This window comes from Stegastes partitus, unplaced genomic scaffold (assembly GCF_000690725.1).
Source record: "Stegastes partitus isolate 25-593 unplaced genomic scaffold, Stegastes_partitus-1.0.2 Scaffold323, whole genome shotgun sequence".
NCBI lineage: Eukaryota > Metazoa > Chordata > Actinopteri > Pomacentridae > Stegastes > Stegastes partitus.
This window is the reverse complement of record NW_007578054.1, coordinates 56,380-72,158: the sequence shown is the minus strand read 5'-3', so window position 1 is coordinate 72,158 and position 15,779 is coordinate 56,380. Positions and strand designations below refer to the sequence as shown.

At 38.0% G+C, this 15,779-nt stretch overlaps 1 protein-coding gene across 1 annotated transcript; it reads left to right on the top strand.

The window, feature by feature from the left end:
* Positions 1-6,593: 6,593 nt before the first annotated feature.
* Positions 6,594-11,717, top strand: prim1 (DNA primase subunit 1). The gene is made up of 13 exons (XM_008283660.1): positions 6,594-6,808; positions 7,496-7,653; positions 7,745-7,851; positions 7,978-8,051; positions 8,145-8,281; positions 8,667-8,725; positions 8,843-8,952; positions 9,072-9,163; positions 9,271-9,403; positions 9,857-9,926; positions 10,022-10,134; positions 11,192-11,290; positions 11,379-11,717. The coding sequence occupies exons 1-13, from the start codon at positions 6,700-6,702 to the stop codon at positions 11,396-11,398; spliced, it is 1,281 nt and encodes a 426-aa protein (XP_008281882.1). The 5' UTR covers positions 6,594-6,699; the 3' UTR covers positions 11,399-11,717.
* The last annotated feature ends 4,062 nt before the right edge of the window (positions 11,718-15,779 follow it).

Genomic DNA, 15,779 nt, shown 5'->3' with positions numbered 1-15,779 from the left:
ACTGTGAGCTTCGGCGAGTCGGCGTGTTGGAGCAGAACAGCGGCGGCGGCGGCGGTGGGTGAAGGAGTCACTGCGGAACTTTATATTGTCGCGCCAACCAATGAGCGCTGCGCAGTACGAGCACGGAGGAGGGCCGTGCACGATGCTCCTGTTGTTACCAGCAGGGCTGGAAGAAGTATTCACATACTCAAGTCCAAAGTACCGATAATACCACAAAATACTCAGGTTCTGCAAAAAATAAGAATAATATATTTTTTTTATTATTAAATAGAAAAACACTTATGCCCCACCAAAAAACATAATAAATAAATAAGGAGTTTTTAAAAAAGTGAAAACCTGGCCGCAAAGGTATCAGAAATAATATGTTAAATTAATATGGATTACTGTTGTGTTCAAATACTGTAGAAAAAAAAAAAAAAACAGTGGAAGGCAAGTCAATTTTTTAAAGGTAATTTCAATACTGTAAAACTGTGACATTACAGTCACACTTTGCAAAACAACAAATTATTATTATTTTTATTTTTATTTTTTCGATTACGGCAGTACTTACAATTTTTGCCTGTTTTGTTTTGTTTTGGGGGTTTTCTTGTTTGTTTTTTTAACTTTTTGGCCAGGTTTGTACTCACAAACAAGGATTTTGAGTCTGTTGAATCTTGGCTCTCTGTGTACAGTAATCAGAAAAAGTACTAAAATAAGAATATAACAATAAGGTAAAAGTTGAGGAGTAAAGAAATAAACTAGAACAATATTTGTAAGAGCAATACAAACATCCATAATTAGCAGCATTTACGGTCAACATGTAAATGAATGCTTTTTTCTGCACATGGTACATCATATTGAATTTCCCTTCTGGGATAAATAAAGTATTTTTCATTTCATAATCTCCACGTCAAGTCTGTATTTGACAAACAGCAATTTGTTCTTTTACAATGTGTGACCATAAAATTTCACTGTTTTATTGTACTTAAGCTGGTTATTTAAAAAAAAAAAAAAAAAAAAAAACATTTTATGGATATTTACTATTATTTTCACCAGTTTTAGTTTTCAAACATTTCGCTGTTCCAGGTTTTTTTTTTTATATTTTATTTCTGATTATAATATTTATTGTCTGATACCTTTGCTGCCAGATTTTTGGATTTTTTTTCCCCATTTTTTTATGCTCATAGTATGTATTATCGATCCATATAGATGTGTATTAAATAGCGAGACTGCTGCATATCATATTTTACATTACATTTGAACAGATCCTGGCTGGCTGTTTCCCTGTTTCCAGTCTTTGTGTTTTTTCCTAAATGCATCAGGATTGTACCAGAAACAGCAACAAAGCAAATAAATGACATAAATANTTATTATTATTTTTATTTTTATTTTTTTCGATGAGGGCATTACAATATTTGCCTGTTTTGTTTTGTGGTTTTGCTTGTTTGTTTTTTGTTTTTCAGAATCAGAATCAACTCTTTGGCCAAGCTTGTACTCACAAACAAGGATTTTGTTGAATCTTGGCTCTCTGTGTACAGAAATCAGAAAAAGTACCGAAATAAGAATATAACAATAAGGTAATAGTTGAGGAGTAAAGAAATAAACTAGAACAATGTTGTAAGAGCAATACAAACATCCATAATTAGCAGCATTTGCGGTCAACATGTAAATGAATGCTTTTTTTCTGCACAGGGTACATAATTGAATTTCCCTTCTGGGATAAATAAAGTATTTTTCATTTCATTTCATTTCATTAATCTCCACGTCAAATCTGTATTTGACAAACAGCAATTTGTTCTTTTACAATGTGTGACCATAAAATTACACTGCTTTACTGTACTTAAGCTGGTTATTTTTAAAAAAAAAAAAAAACATTTTATGGATATTTACTATTATTTTCACCAGTTTTAGTTTTCAAACATTTCGCTGTTCCAGGTTTTTTTAATATTTTATTTCTGATTGTAATATTTATTGTCTGATACCCTTACTGCCAGATTTTTACCTTTTTAGGGGGGGATTTGTTGTTGTTTTTTCCATTTTTATGCTCATAATATGTATTACAGATCCATATAAATGTGTATTAAATAGCGAGACTGCTGCATGCCATATTTTTCATTACATTTGAACAGATCCTGGCTGTCTGTTTCCCTGTTTCCAGTCTTTGTGTTTTTTCCTAAATGTATCAGGATTGTACCAGAAACAGCAACAAAGCAAATAAATGACATAAATACAATGTTGACTTAAACTGTTAAACACTAATCTCCCAATGACAGTATAAATGTACACGTTTAAGGGGATTTTTGCTGCCTCATCCTCTTTTCGAGGAAAAACGTCATGTGTCTCTGCCTGTAAGCCTGGATCTAATTTTGTCGCCAGCTGCAGCAGGAACAAATACTGACAGATACATCTCAACAACCTTGCAGGAAAATGTGATTCATGTAAATAGTTCTTCCTCATCTGTCAGCAGTTTGTGGAATTTGAGCAAACAGAAGCCATCACAAAGCACCTGATTTGTTATATGACTTGTGTCAACTGCTTTTGGAATTTTCTGTTCTTCAACCCTCGTGGTATCTCAGGTCAGAGGTCAGCTGGTCGAATGATGAAATGGTTGAAAATCTTTAAAGGTTCAAATCAGGACAGAAGTCCAGCTAATGTGTAAGCGTAGTGTGTTTGCAGGTAAACTGAATGTGTGGGATACAACCACATGAGGGCGAATGCAACTTATTTACACACACAACACACGAGTGACTGCATGTGTACACGTGTTTATGTGACACTCTGTGTGGAGCAAACAGGGCAGAGCTGCCTGCCAAACCCAAACAGATGACAGATGGCTTCATCAATCTGAAGTATAACACAGAATTCAAGAGTGTCAGCCATGTGGAGGGGAAATGGAGCATGGTGAGTTGTGCACAACATAAATGGAGAAAACTGCTCAACTGTCACAGAGGGCTTTTAATGCCATTAATGTAAAGTGTGAAAATCTGAACCGACCTGCTGTGTTACAGAGAGAAACCGAGGTAGATGTGTCTTGTTGTCTTGCTTCATTGAAAATTTCTCTTCGTGCTCTGTTCTCTCCCTTCAAATGCATGTTTAACACGTAGTATTAACAAGCAAACACTTAATGCTTCACTCCCTCATGCACCATTTCTCCCTATGAAACACCGTTCATACTAAAAACAGTGTCTGCATCCATCTGTGTTTGCAGGGTTTTAGAAAATACTGCAGTCATGAGTTCTGAGCCGAAACTCTTCCCACATAGAAGACAAGCCATCAATCAAACTTTTATTTGCTGTTTTTGTAAAATGTATCACTCTTTGTTAGGTCTTAAATTCTGCTTTAAAGCATTCTACACTAAAATTCTGTTCAATACTGAACCTTTCCTTCATTTACTTACCTCAAAACAGTTCTTATTTGAGATATTTATTCTGAAGTAATATCAGCAAATCTGACAAAAATAACAAAATGTATCTATGTAACTGTAATGAACTCATTATTAACCCCATTGTTCCCAGACAAATTAATAACTGACATGTTTTCAGTTAAACAAACAAGATGCAACATGTTAATCTTTGACCTGTCGGTGGGCTGGTAGGTGTATTTTTTTTAAGCCAGGCTCGCTGTTTTCTCCTGCTTCCAGTTTTTATGCTAAACTAAGTTAATCTACTTCTGCTTTTACACTGACAGACTGTATGGTGTAGTTCCATGACATAGACTTCAGTTAGACATCTAGATTCATCTGTTACACAAAGTTGTTCAGCTCTTGACTATCTACGAACTACATACTATATATTCCTAGACTGCATAGACATTTGATGCTATTGCTGCAGAGTTCAGAAAGGCTAACGTATGAGCCATTTAGTTAGATTTTGTTGTTTAGCTACACCGCAGACTGTTTTTAGAGGTTTTCTGCTGGCCTATGTGTCACTAGTGTCTTCCTGATGAGAGGTGACAGTGCTCGGAGATGGTGGCACACTTTGGTCATCTGAAGATGCAGTGACTTTTATATGATCCCCAAACTATGACTCCTTGTGTGCGGCTAACATGATGACCTATAGTCTGGCCAACGTGCTGCCTGGGCACCTGACGGCGGTCTGACCCAGATTTATCTGGGTAGTTGCTGCTGAAAGTTACATTTCCCCCCATGTTTCCCCTTACCTAACTTGCCCCACTGACATTTACTACTGAGTGTGTTGATGCGTGTGTGTGTGTGTGTGTGGAGCTGTTATAGTGTTATTTGTCTCCGTGCATCATGAGCCACTGGGAGGCTCAAATAAACCAGTTCAGAGAAGGACAGACGTGCTTCAGATTGGGCGCTTGTGTGCGTCATGTGGATTCATTTGCACCTTATTTGTGAACCTATAGTGGGAATGTTGGTAAAAGGAGACACACATAGGGCATAAATCCCAAATCTGATTCAAATATGTTTTAAGACATGACTCAAAAAGGAAAAATCCATCCCGTCCAATATGCCTCGCAGTGAAAAAATTTGCATAATTCAAGTAAGATGAGGTTGAGAGCTCTTGCATTATGTAAATCAGGGTGTGATGAAAGAATATTAGCATAAACACAAGTGCAATCATGAAGTGGAAATGTATTGGAAATGCTTGTCTATTAATTGTTCACTGATGCTGCAAAGGAGAACCTAGTTCATTACCATAAATCTGGAGTGCAGGTATTTCACACGCTGTAGCATATTATGCTAACAGCTGGATAATTGCAGTGGTGGAGGGTAGTCCTCCCTCTCAGCGTCTTAGTGCCTTTGACAGACGAGCGAAAGATTAAATGGAGTGCATATGAAGGTGTTTTGGTTTGTCGATTGTGCACAAAATAACAAGATTATTTTTCCTTTAAAAGCTTTCTGTCCGTGTCAGAAGTTGCAAGTTAAGTTTCCCTTCAATGAGAGAAGATGACTTTTGATTTAATGCATCTGAGAGCAGCTGCACATGCGTTAAAAAGGGTTTGTGTGCAAAATGTCTTTCTCATTTCTGAAATAAACACAGAATGACAGAGAGTTCCAGGGAGGAAGATCAGGGGATGCAACAGAATGAATTAAATTACAGAGCCAGTCATATTTAATGTACAACAGTGCAAGGGGAGAGGGTTATTTCAGATTAGAGGTACAATAACAGATGAGGGCTCTTGTTGCTGCAGAGCTCTCAACCTTCGGTGTGAACAACGGCACTTCAGTCAGATGGAGTTTTGAGACTCGCTGCCTGAAAACACAACAGGGAAGCCACAACATTATTGAGCAATCAGTGTTGCCACTAGACTGCGTGAACCACCCCAGAGTGGCGGGCAGGACAGAGGGGGCGCCACCTCTGACCCTTTTTCCTCTTGAAAGCAAAAATGCCCTTTTAAAATGTCAAAGTTGTTCTTGCATGTCTCACACAACTACGACTGTATTTGAAGAGGAAAAAACATAAATCAGACAGAAGCAAAGACAAAAGTAGAGGCTGTGTCTCCTTGTTGGTCTCATCTGGATCTTGTATAAAAGGCCGTCTTCACACTTATTATATGTCTTACTATAGCCTTGAGGAACAAAATAATAGAGTCGTTCAGTACAGCTGATTTGCCATTAAGAAAACTACCATCTAATTTCTTGAGATGTGGCTCAAAACGTGACAACCCTGAAACTGCACTGCCCTCTAAAGGTTCACAGTGCAAAGTACAGTCTATAATGAAAGAACAGGGTGCAGTAATTGATTTATTAGGGACACATGTGTCTCAGAAACGCCATATATCTACAGCTACAGCTTCAGCAGGCAAAAAACTACAAGATGTCTGACACTCTGCACTGACAGCCTAAATGAACTAAATGTGTCCTATAGGACTATTATTGTCAAAAGATATATAGTATTTTATTATATTTCCTTCATTATATACATGCCTTCCTTGTCTCTATATTTAAGACATTTTCTTTTTGCCCCTAGAAATGTTTTCTATGAATACATTTTTCAATAACTTCCAACAAAAGCGCACATCTTTTGTTGAAAGCAAGCACTCAAGTTGTGTTGTGGTAAACAAAAACAATTAATAAATAAAATTGAAAACACACACACACACACACACACACACACACACACACACACACACACACACACACACACACTCATTAAGTTATAGAAGGGTTACATTTTGTATGTATTTGTTTTTAAAAAGGTGTTTGCAAAGGAGGGAACCTTTAAAACGCAGTAATTTTAGTAAAGTGATTTTTTCCAGAGGTACTGTTATTATTGTTTTTTTTCATTTGCTGTATTCATTTAGTACATTATTTGAAACAATAAAATAATAAAAACTACATCTCCCGTGAACGTCTCATTGTTGGCGTCACTTCCTCTTTTAAAATCGCTGTGGGACGAATGTTACAAGGTTGAGTTAGTCTTCGAGAAAGACAGTCGTGTAATACTGACAAATTGAGTGTTGCAATCACTCAGATTCCTCTAACTTGTTGTAATTTAGCATTTTATTTCCTTTCTCTTCATCTAACAGAGAAACGAAAGTCGGAAAATATGTTTCTTTACGCGCATACTTCCTGGTTGTGTTGACGTCATAGTCTATACCTGATGTCATTGGTCGTGCCTGTTCCTTAAGTGTTTTCCCGCGCTGTCCTCTGTAAACCAACACACTGAGCTGACAGCTTGTTAATGTAGAAGGCTAACATCCCGGGGATATTTTAGCGCGACGTTACATCGGTATCGGAGCTGTAACTCTGTCATAATGCCGTGCTCAGACTATGACCCGGCGTCTCTGCCCGACTTATTACCGCTGTACTACCGCCGGCTGTTCCCCTTCTCTCAGTATTACCGCTGGCTCAACTATGGAGGAGGTGAGTGTCCTCAGTTCACGGGGGAAATTAACGTTAGCAAGCTAAAGACTGACGCTGTTAGCCGGTGATGAGCTCGCTGTAAGTTAACACAGGTACTAAAGTAATGTTAAAAGGTGCTTTTAGTTGAGTATTTGTGTTACGTTACATACTTGCTCCATGTTTCATAGAGAAATGTAGTACTTTTTATCTGCTCTGAGTTGGTTTATGAGCTGTAGTGACTTGTTACTGTTCACATTAAAATTTTACCTGAAGCATATGATTGTCCTAAAACCAGCCACAGCAGTAAAATGCTAATTGTGCATTGTTACATCCATTTTAACAGTTGAATAATGCTAAATAGAGAGGTGTTGTTAGAGCCAAGGCTATAAGCCCAGAGGGTTCAATGTACAATCACGGTTTGTTTGTTTGTTTGTTTGCCTTACAAAACAGACACATTTTGTAACTGTTCACTACAGAAATTTTGTACTATCCTGATACATAAATACAGATAAAAGGCATGATAATAGACTGCATAAAAATAAGTAATAATATCTATTAACAGTAAAGGAGGAAGCAGAAGACATGCACATTAGTTAAAATCAACAAAATGATAATACCAGAAGTACAAAGAAAAGTAAATTAGTGTGTTACTTCAGTCAAAGATCTCAGGAAGGTGCTAATGTATATTTTTTCCCTTTACAACCTCAGTGCAGAAAAACTACTTTCAGAATCGAGAGTTCTCCTTCACACTGAAAGACGACATCTACGTCCGCTACCAGTCGTTCACCACCCAGAATGAGCTGGAGAAGGAAATGCAGAAGATGAACCCTTACAAGATTGACATCGGAGCAATATACAGTCACAGGGTGAGACTTTATTATCCCGCCACAGGCTTCACACAATCTGTACATCACTGCAGACATATGAAGGACGTTTGTCACTGTTTGTTGCCTACAGCCAAATCAACACAACACTGTGAAGTCAGGGACCTTTCAGGCTCTGGAGAAGGAGCTGGTGTTTGATATTGATATGACCGACTATGATGATGTCCGAAGCTGCTGCAGGTAAGTGAACTATGTGGTTGATTTATGTACTATTGCAAATACAGTTTTCCATACCAACTAGTGTACTTAATAAGAATATCATGACGGTTACATCACTGAGATAACACTTTAAAACTTTGATTTCAGCGCTGCAGACATTTGCTCCAAGTGCTGGACTCTGATGACCATCGCTATTCGTATACTGGATCGAGCTCTTCGAGGTTTGATTGTCACAGATTTTGTTTCAGTCCATGTTGATTCTTGGCAAAATTACCATCAAACACATTTTTTTTGTTGTTTTCTGTTATTTCCAGAGGACTTTGGTTTCCAGCACCTGCTGTGGGTTTATTCTGGCAGAAGAGGAGTGCATTGTTGGGTGTGTGATGAAGCAGCCAGGAAGCTCTCTGTAGCCGCTCGCTCTGCTGTGGCAGAATATCTCAGCTTGGTAAAGGTAAGTATTTTAGCATTTAACAGATATTTATAGCAGAAAACCTCTATTTAAAACCGGAGTCGAGGAACACGGGGAGTTTCCAGAGCTGTGACTCTGCAGAATGCTTTGCGGTTCTTTTTACTTTCTTTACAGCTTTCTACATCTAAACCTTTTTTTTCTATGTTTAATAGGCTGAATTGGGTATAACCACAGTGTGTTTGTGCATATTAATGCAGAAATTCATTCATTAAGATTATTTTTCTTTGCCTCCAGCTAGAAGTGGCTTAAAACAATCAGTGTCACTGCACTTAACAGTTTTGACCTAACATAAACCATGACACAAAATGAAACTAGCATTTATTAAATCAGCGACGGCTAAGTGATAAAATACACTTTTGTTTTATAGGGTGGTGAAGAGACGGTGAAGAAAGTCATGCTGACAGAGCCGATTCACCCTTTCATCAGGTATCTGTGTGGTATATGCTTTTTTTTTTTAGGTTTATCTGTTATTGAACAGACTGTTATTGTTGACTCTGTTTGTGGTTTCTGCTGTTTAAGACTTTGTACTTGTGATCTTCACAGAGAGTCTTTAGTAGTTGTGGAGCGATACTTTCCCAGATACGCGCTGCAGGACCAGGACATACTGGGCCGCAAGGAGTCTGTAGACAAAGTGCTGGCACTCGTCCCTGAGGATATCCTTTTCACAGTGTGCTGCATATTTATTTGAGGAATACATGCAGTAGAGCTGATAGTTGCTGGCTCTTTCAGATGTGATGGACAGAAATGTTAGTGACCTTAACTCATCAATTACATGTAAGAAAAGACCTACAGCAGGATTTCCAAAATGAGAAGAAGCCAGAGACTCGTTGGAAGCTGGTCAAGGACCAAGCCAGTAAGAAGCAGGTGAGGAATCTGTTCATATTAAATAATGACCGGTGTTTAGCTTTTTATTTTGATTTTACCCATTACAACAACACAGGGGCTTATGGTTTCAATCTTGATTCCTCCAGGCAACTGCCAAAAAGTTCCAGCACTTCGAAAAAGAAATCATGCTGCAGTATTGTTACCCACGGCTCGATGTGAATGTCAGTAAAGGTGTGAACCATCTGCTGAAGAGTCCTTTTAGTGTCCATCCCAAAACAGGTGAGCATAAAGTTCAAAGATGGAAAAATCTGAAGCGCGTCATTGTTTAGTGAAACTATCACCCCTTTCAGAATCTGACAGCATCTGAACGTGTCGGCTTCATGTCCGATTGAGCACGCTGCTCACTTTTCCATAAAAAGTAATCTCACTATGTTGAACCTTGTAACATTTCTGTATTACTATCAACTTTGCACAAGTCTGAACTAAATGACTTGATGAGTTGTGGGAAGTTTAGGGAGGGATTTTTCCACATTTGAGCAACAATATGTGTCCAAAAACATCCCAAAGCAAAAAAGACAGTTTGGCTTTTTTTTTTTTAGCCATGTAAAGTTCTCATGTAAAAGACTCGAGGATTTCTTTCTTCTCTTGTTTTTCCCATAATTATTGGTGAAATGAAATACGATTTAAGAAGTGCAGTGTACATCACTGACAGTCTCACTGTGTCTCTTCCAGGACGCATCTCTGTTCCCATTAACCTCAAAGAATTAGATACGTTTGATCCCTTTGCTGTACCCACCATCAGGTAAGAGATCATTTAATAATTTGTGCGCTCCTGTGTGCCGTGTGATCCTCATGACAGCTGATATTGTACAGTTTTTGTTGTGGTTTTCTTTTTAGTCTCATCTGTGAGGAGTTGGATCGGCCCAGGCCAGGCGAAGAGGAAGAGAAGTCAGAGGAAACAAAGGAGAAGGAAAATGAGAAAGATGCAGCAGAGAGGTGGAAGATTAGAGGTACATATAAAACATTTACCTTTTTGTGTCTCTAAATGGGCTTTCCTGGGCAATTTCCTGCCTCTAAGTGAGGTAAATGTGGCACCTTAACCATGACAAGCCAGAATTAAGTGTTTTTCTTTTATACTGATATCAGCTTCAAAATACTACATGTGCTGAGCAGATGTGAGAGACCTCATTTTCCAACTTCTCGTGAAGTATAAGATAATAATTACTAAAATATTGTGTAGCTGTGCATTTTTTTTGTCTCAACAGCTGTGCCCATATTGCACTTAAGAGTAAAAAAAAATCTTTGGCATAATGTTATGATAAAGTCAGATTTATCCCTATTGTATCTCTAGGAGAAGTTCCATGTGTAATTAACAACAATCTGTTGTATGTAGAATCTACAAATATAAATTAAACGATATAAAATCTAGGGGAAAAAGAGTGTAATACTGGAGAATGGTGGAAGTTTGCTTGTTTATAGAGCAAAAAGGGTGAAAACGTATTGTATGAGCAATTTAGTCCAACACTGACTAGTGTAGAGAATAAAGATGCAACAAAGTCATTACTAGCTTTATTTTTGTTGCTGGCACCCCAGACAGTTGTGGAAGACGGGGACACGTGACGTAACATCATATCAAATATGCGTTTTTGCAGCATCTGCATATAGTAAGCGAGAACTACTCCACTCTGAATTATTCAATCACACTGAACATGTATGAATAGGTGTATGCTGCTGCTGTAAAGTTTTCATCTAAGATGAAAAAACAATATTAATTGAATTTCCCTTCTGGGATAAATAAAGTTTTTTGATTTTTTTTCATTTCATTCAATATTAGAATTAAATAGTGTATTTTTAAGTCAAAGCAAATTTATTAGATAAAGTATTGTTAGCTCAAGCTTTCATATTTAAGTTTGCCAGTAGGGGTAAGACTGATGTTTTATATTTCATTTGACTTCAAAATTTCCTTCCAGCTGTTTGAATTAAGATGTAAATATTCATTAAATATGTCCCTGAATGTCTCAGCTCATGGATTCTTTTTTTTGTTTTTTTTGTTTTTTTTTTCCACAGATTACAAAAGAACCAGCTTGGCAAAGTATGTGAAACACTTTGATCAGTTTCTAGATGGAATGGCTCGGGCATGGAAAGGAGAACTTCTCAGAAAGAGCGGTGAGTTTTAGCTGTGGTAGGTTGAATGAAGACAGAGCAAATTTTTAGTGTTTTGCAATGTAATAATTTGGCTTTCTGTCCCCTTCAGATCTTCAGAAAGAATTCTGAACTGGACCAACAGTCAGAGAACGACACCTCTGAAGAGGCACAGCTTGTAGCTCTGTGGTATTGAGTGGGGCTAATGATGCAAACTTGGCCTCTTTTTAAGGTGTAATGGGGACATTTTTCAGACGGACAATAATTTCAACCAAATCTGTTGATTGTTTTGCTCTGCTGTGACTCAGTAATTGTACATTAATACAACAAACACTTCCTCGTTTTCTTACTGTAGAATTTCATACTAAAATGCCAGTTTTATATTGTTTTTCTACCTGTTGCCTTCCTTATGCTACAGACATTTGTGAAAATAAATTTATTTCTGCTTTTGCTTATGCTGTATTTTTTTTTATTAGACCAGATTTTACAGATTTAGTTTTTCTACCTAAACCTAGCTATTATTTCAAAAAAGTATTATTTCACCCAAATCTTTCATCATTAAATATTTTTAAAAAGACAAGTATGTAGGTTAGGGACTCTGTTTATAGTAACTGCTCCACTACATCTGACATTTTGTAACATATCAACATCTGTAGTCTCCTGTGTTTATGGGGTTCCTGTGCTCCTTTGTACCTTAAGTCCACCAAGGTGTTGTTGAAGCACCGGTATTGTGGTGACTGTTGCTAGCCTACTTTCTGAACAGATTTGTTTTTTTCTAACCATTTGGATGGTGTCTTGCCACATGTAAATATATCATCTAGCAAACAGAATAGCACCAGAGTGCATTCTGTTTGAAAATCAGCTGGAACTTCTGTTTTATGACTATGCTTTAGCTAATCTTCAGTGGTTGAGGAGCAAAGCTACATATGCTACTTTCTAAGTATTTACATTATTTTACAGCTATAGTCACAATTGCTGTTTTAATATTTTATATACACAACCTAAAGTCAGACTATTAATTATGATATATTGTTACAGATTAAACTACCCTAATAGGCAGCCATTTAAAGCAGTAAAATGCTCTTTACTTGTTAGTATTTCAGTAATTATATCTTTTCTTGTATGTTATTTGTACATTTTGCATTCTGTACTCTTGATATTCAGAATTATGTTGTGTTGCTGCTTTGACTCGGATAACACACATTCCTTCCTACTTAACATTTCATCAGCACAATTTTCTTGACATTTATGTCAATAAATTTGTAATGTAATGTGCATAAAAATGACATGCACAGTCACTCTACCATATCTAATTTCTTTTGTGCACAGGGTTTATGTGTTTCATTTTTTCTTTTCAACTTTTTTGAAAAAGTCAAAATGGGAAAATTTCGCTCACTGACTTCACCTTAATTGTAGCATCTGCTTGAGCCAAAACTACCTTAAATAACATCTGCAACCTGCATCCAGCTGCTGCACAAGGAGTGCATCCTCTTTAACATTATAACTCTGATGTGCCATATGTCTACATGTTTTGTAGTGTAAAATGTGCAGCACTTATTAGATGCAATATATACTCTTAACAGATTATCATTGATTCAAAGAATATTACAACCACAACACAAAAGAAGCTGACGTTAAAGGACACACTCATTAAATTCAAACACAACAGTTTCAGGGTGGGATCACACACATTTCTGACTAACCTGTGGTTTAAATATGCTCTTATGTTGATTTTTTTATTTTTTTGCTAAAATAACTTCTGACCATGAAATGTGGTTCTCCAACAATTAATATCAAAGGAATGGGCCACAACATAAAACTTTAAAAGAAACAGAGACTTTTTATTTAAAGCTAACTTTTTGGTATATTTTGATCAAATCAATTAAAATCAGAGAAACCCAACAAATCCAAAGTTTCCTTTGGATCCCCTTTGAGCAAGCACTAAGGGACAACAGGGAGGAGGAAAAAACCTCCAGCAGAACCAGGCTCAGGGAGGACGGCCATCTGCCTTGACCGGTCGGGGTGAAGGAGGAGCAGAGAGACGGCAGGACAGTAGAGGACAGACAGACATCAGAGCTGCCCTGCAGGCTGATGAGCTGAAACAAACAAACATCACAAAGGTTCTCAAACAGACACACAAACAGTGCAGTTTAGTGTATAAAGTCTCCTTTTCATTTGAAGTATTAACAGAGATATCACATATAACAAATAACTACATTTTCACAAACAGTTATACACTATATACTAAGTACTGGTGTGAGCATGCAGTATCTGTAGAGTAATTCTTAGTAAAGCCCATTTAAATTACTGGTACATCCTGCTCCTCCTTGTTCTCTGCAAAGTCTCTGGACATTGTTACTTCTGGTGGTCCCTCGTCCTCATCAGACTTCTGGAGCTGTTTCTTCTACTGGAGTCCTCTTTGCAGCCTTCTGTTCATTTTGGATTTGTCCAACGCCAGTCCCGAAAGAAAACAAAGAAAACAATATGGCAGAATCTGATTGAGATTTTTATAAGTTACACAGTAATCATTTTAAAGAGCAGGTTTGGCAGCTGACAATATCCTAAAAGTATCAATCAGCCGACCAACAGCATGAAGAGAAGAAAATCAGCATCTATGAAACTCACCTTGTTGTCTGATTCTCAGTGAGCTTATCATGGGAAATGGGAGAAGGTGGCGCTCTGACCTGTTGAGCTAACCTCTCCCACATTCCACCATGGTGAGCTACACATGGACACTAATCTTACCTAAAAGTAAAACTTACCTCTTTTCTTCCCAGTTAACCCTGAACTCTGTCCTTGTCACTGTCGATGCCACAGTCGATGGAGGGTGGGCAAATAAACACATGTGAACCTCCACAACATGTTATCTGCATCCTTTTTAACATCTGACAGAGCAGAGCTTCACTGTAAGGGAGTAGAGTGTGGGAGGTTTCACGCAGTTCAAACAGTTTATGGAGAGGGTGTGAGGAGTCCCTGACAATGTTCAGTGTCCTGCTCCTGCAGCGGCTCTGGAAAAGTTCTTGTAAAGAGGGGAGGGAAACTCTGATGACCCTCTCAGCTCCTCTAACTATCCTCTGCAGGGCTTTTCTGTCTGACATACTGCAGCTGGAGTACCATGTTGAGATGCAGTATGTCAGAACGGTCTTCACCACACCTCTGTAAAAAGTCCTGAGGATGCTGGCAGGGAGAGAGGCTTGTTTCAGCTTCCCCAGGAAATGCAGTCTTTGCTGGGACCGCTTGATGATCGCTGCAGTGTTCTTATTCCAGCTCAGGTCCTGTGAGATCTGCACTCTGAGGAACTTGATGTTCTCCACTCTCTCCACTGTGCAGCCACTGATGCTGAGGGGAGCATGCTCAGGTCATGACCTTCGGAAGTCGACGATCATCTCCTTCGTTTTGTCCACGTTGAGCAGCAAGTTGTTCTTCCTGCACCAGCCCTCGAGGTGTTTCACTTCACTTTCACTTCTCTGTACATTGATTCTTTGTTCTCGTGAATAGTCCCACTACTGTGGTATCATCAGATAACTTGATGATCTGGATCCCCTCATGTGTGGCTGCACAGTCGTGTGTTAGCAGTGTGAACAACAGTGCACTGAGTACACAGCCTTGAGGAGATTCAGTGCTCAGCGTGATGAAGTTCAAGATGTTCTTTCTGACTCGGACAGACTGGGGTCTTTCGGTCAGAAAGTCGAGGACCCAGAGACATGTGGCAGTATCCAGGTTGAGTAGGAGGAGTTTCTCTTTTAGTCTCTGGGGGATGATGGTATTAAACACTGAGCTGAAATCAATGTACAGGATTCTGGCGTAGGTGTTTTTATTTTCCAGGTGGGTGATGACTGAGGGCAAGGTGGTGGATATTGCATCCTCTGTGGAGTGGTTGGGACAGTAAGCGAACTGAAGGGGGTGGAGTAATGCAAGAAGGCTGGCTGTGATGTGTGGTTTGATGAGCTGTTCAAAACACTTCATTACAATCGGTGTTAGTGCGATGGGATGATAGACATTTTATGAAAACAAAAAAAAAGTCCAGTCACCATCTTATCTCTGATATTTTAACACTAACTTCAACAAAATTCATACTGATTACAGTTTTTCTTAAGTCACTACAACTGTGTTTGACATTCATCACATTTAACTGACATTTTTCATAAATTAAAACTTGGTACAAAATAACAATTTGACATAATTTTATTTTTTTAAACAATTTTCCCTTAAAAAAACAACAACAATATGTGCAATTACACTGCAGTTTTGGTGTAAAATGTGATAAAACAATTTTACAGCAGAAAACATCAACAAATATAACCCCAACTATTTTTCAAACAGGACATTAAACATTCTGTTACTTAAAAAAAACTCTAAATCCAACAATTGCTATGAATTGATCATATTGATTTGCATGAGGTTAACATTACATCTTCTCCAAATGTTGCTGCCATATGGCCAACTTAATGAATAGAATCCATTTATTTATTGTATAGGTAGAGAAGCTGTTGTAGCACCGACTACAATTATT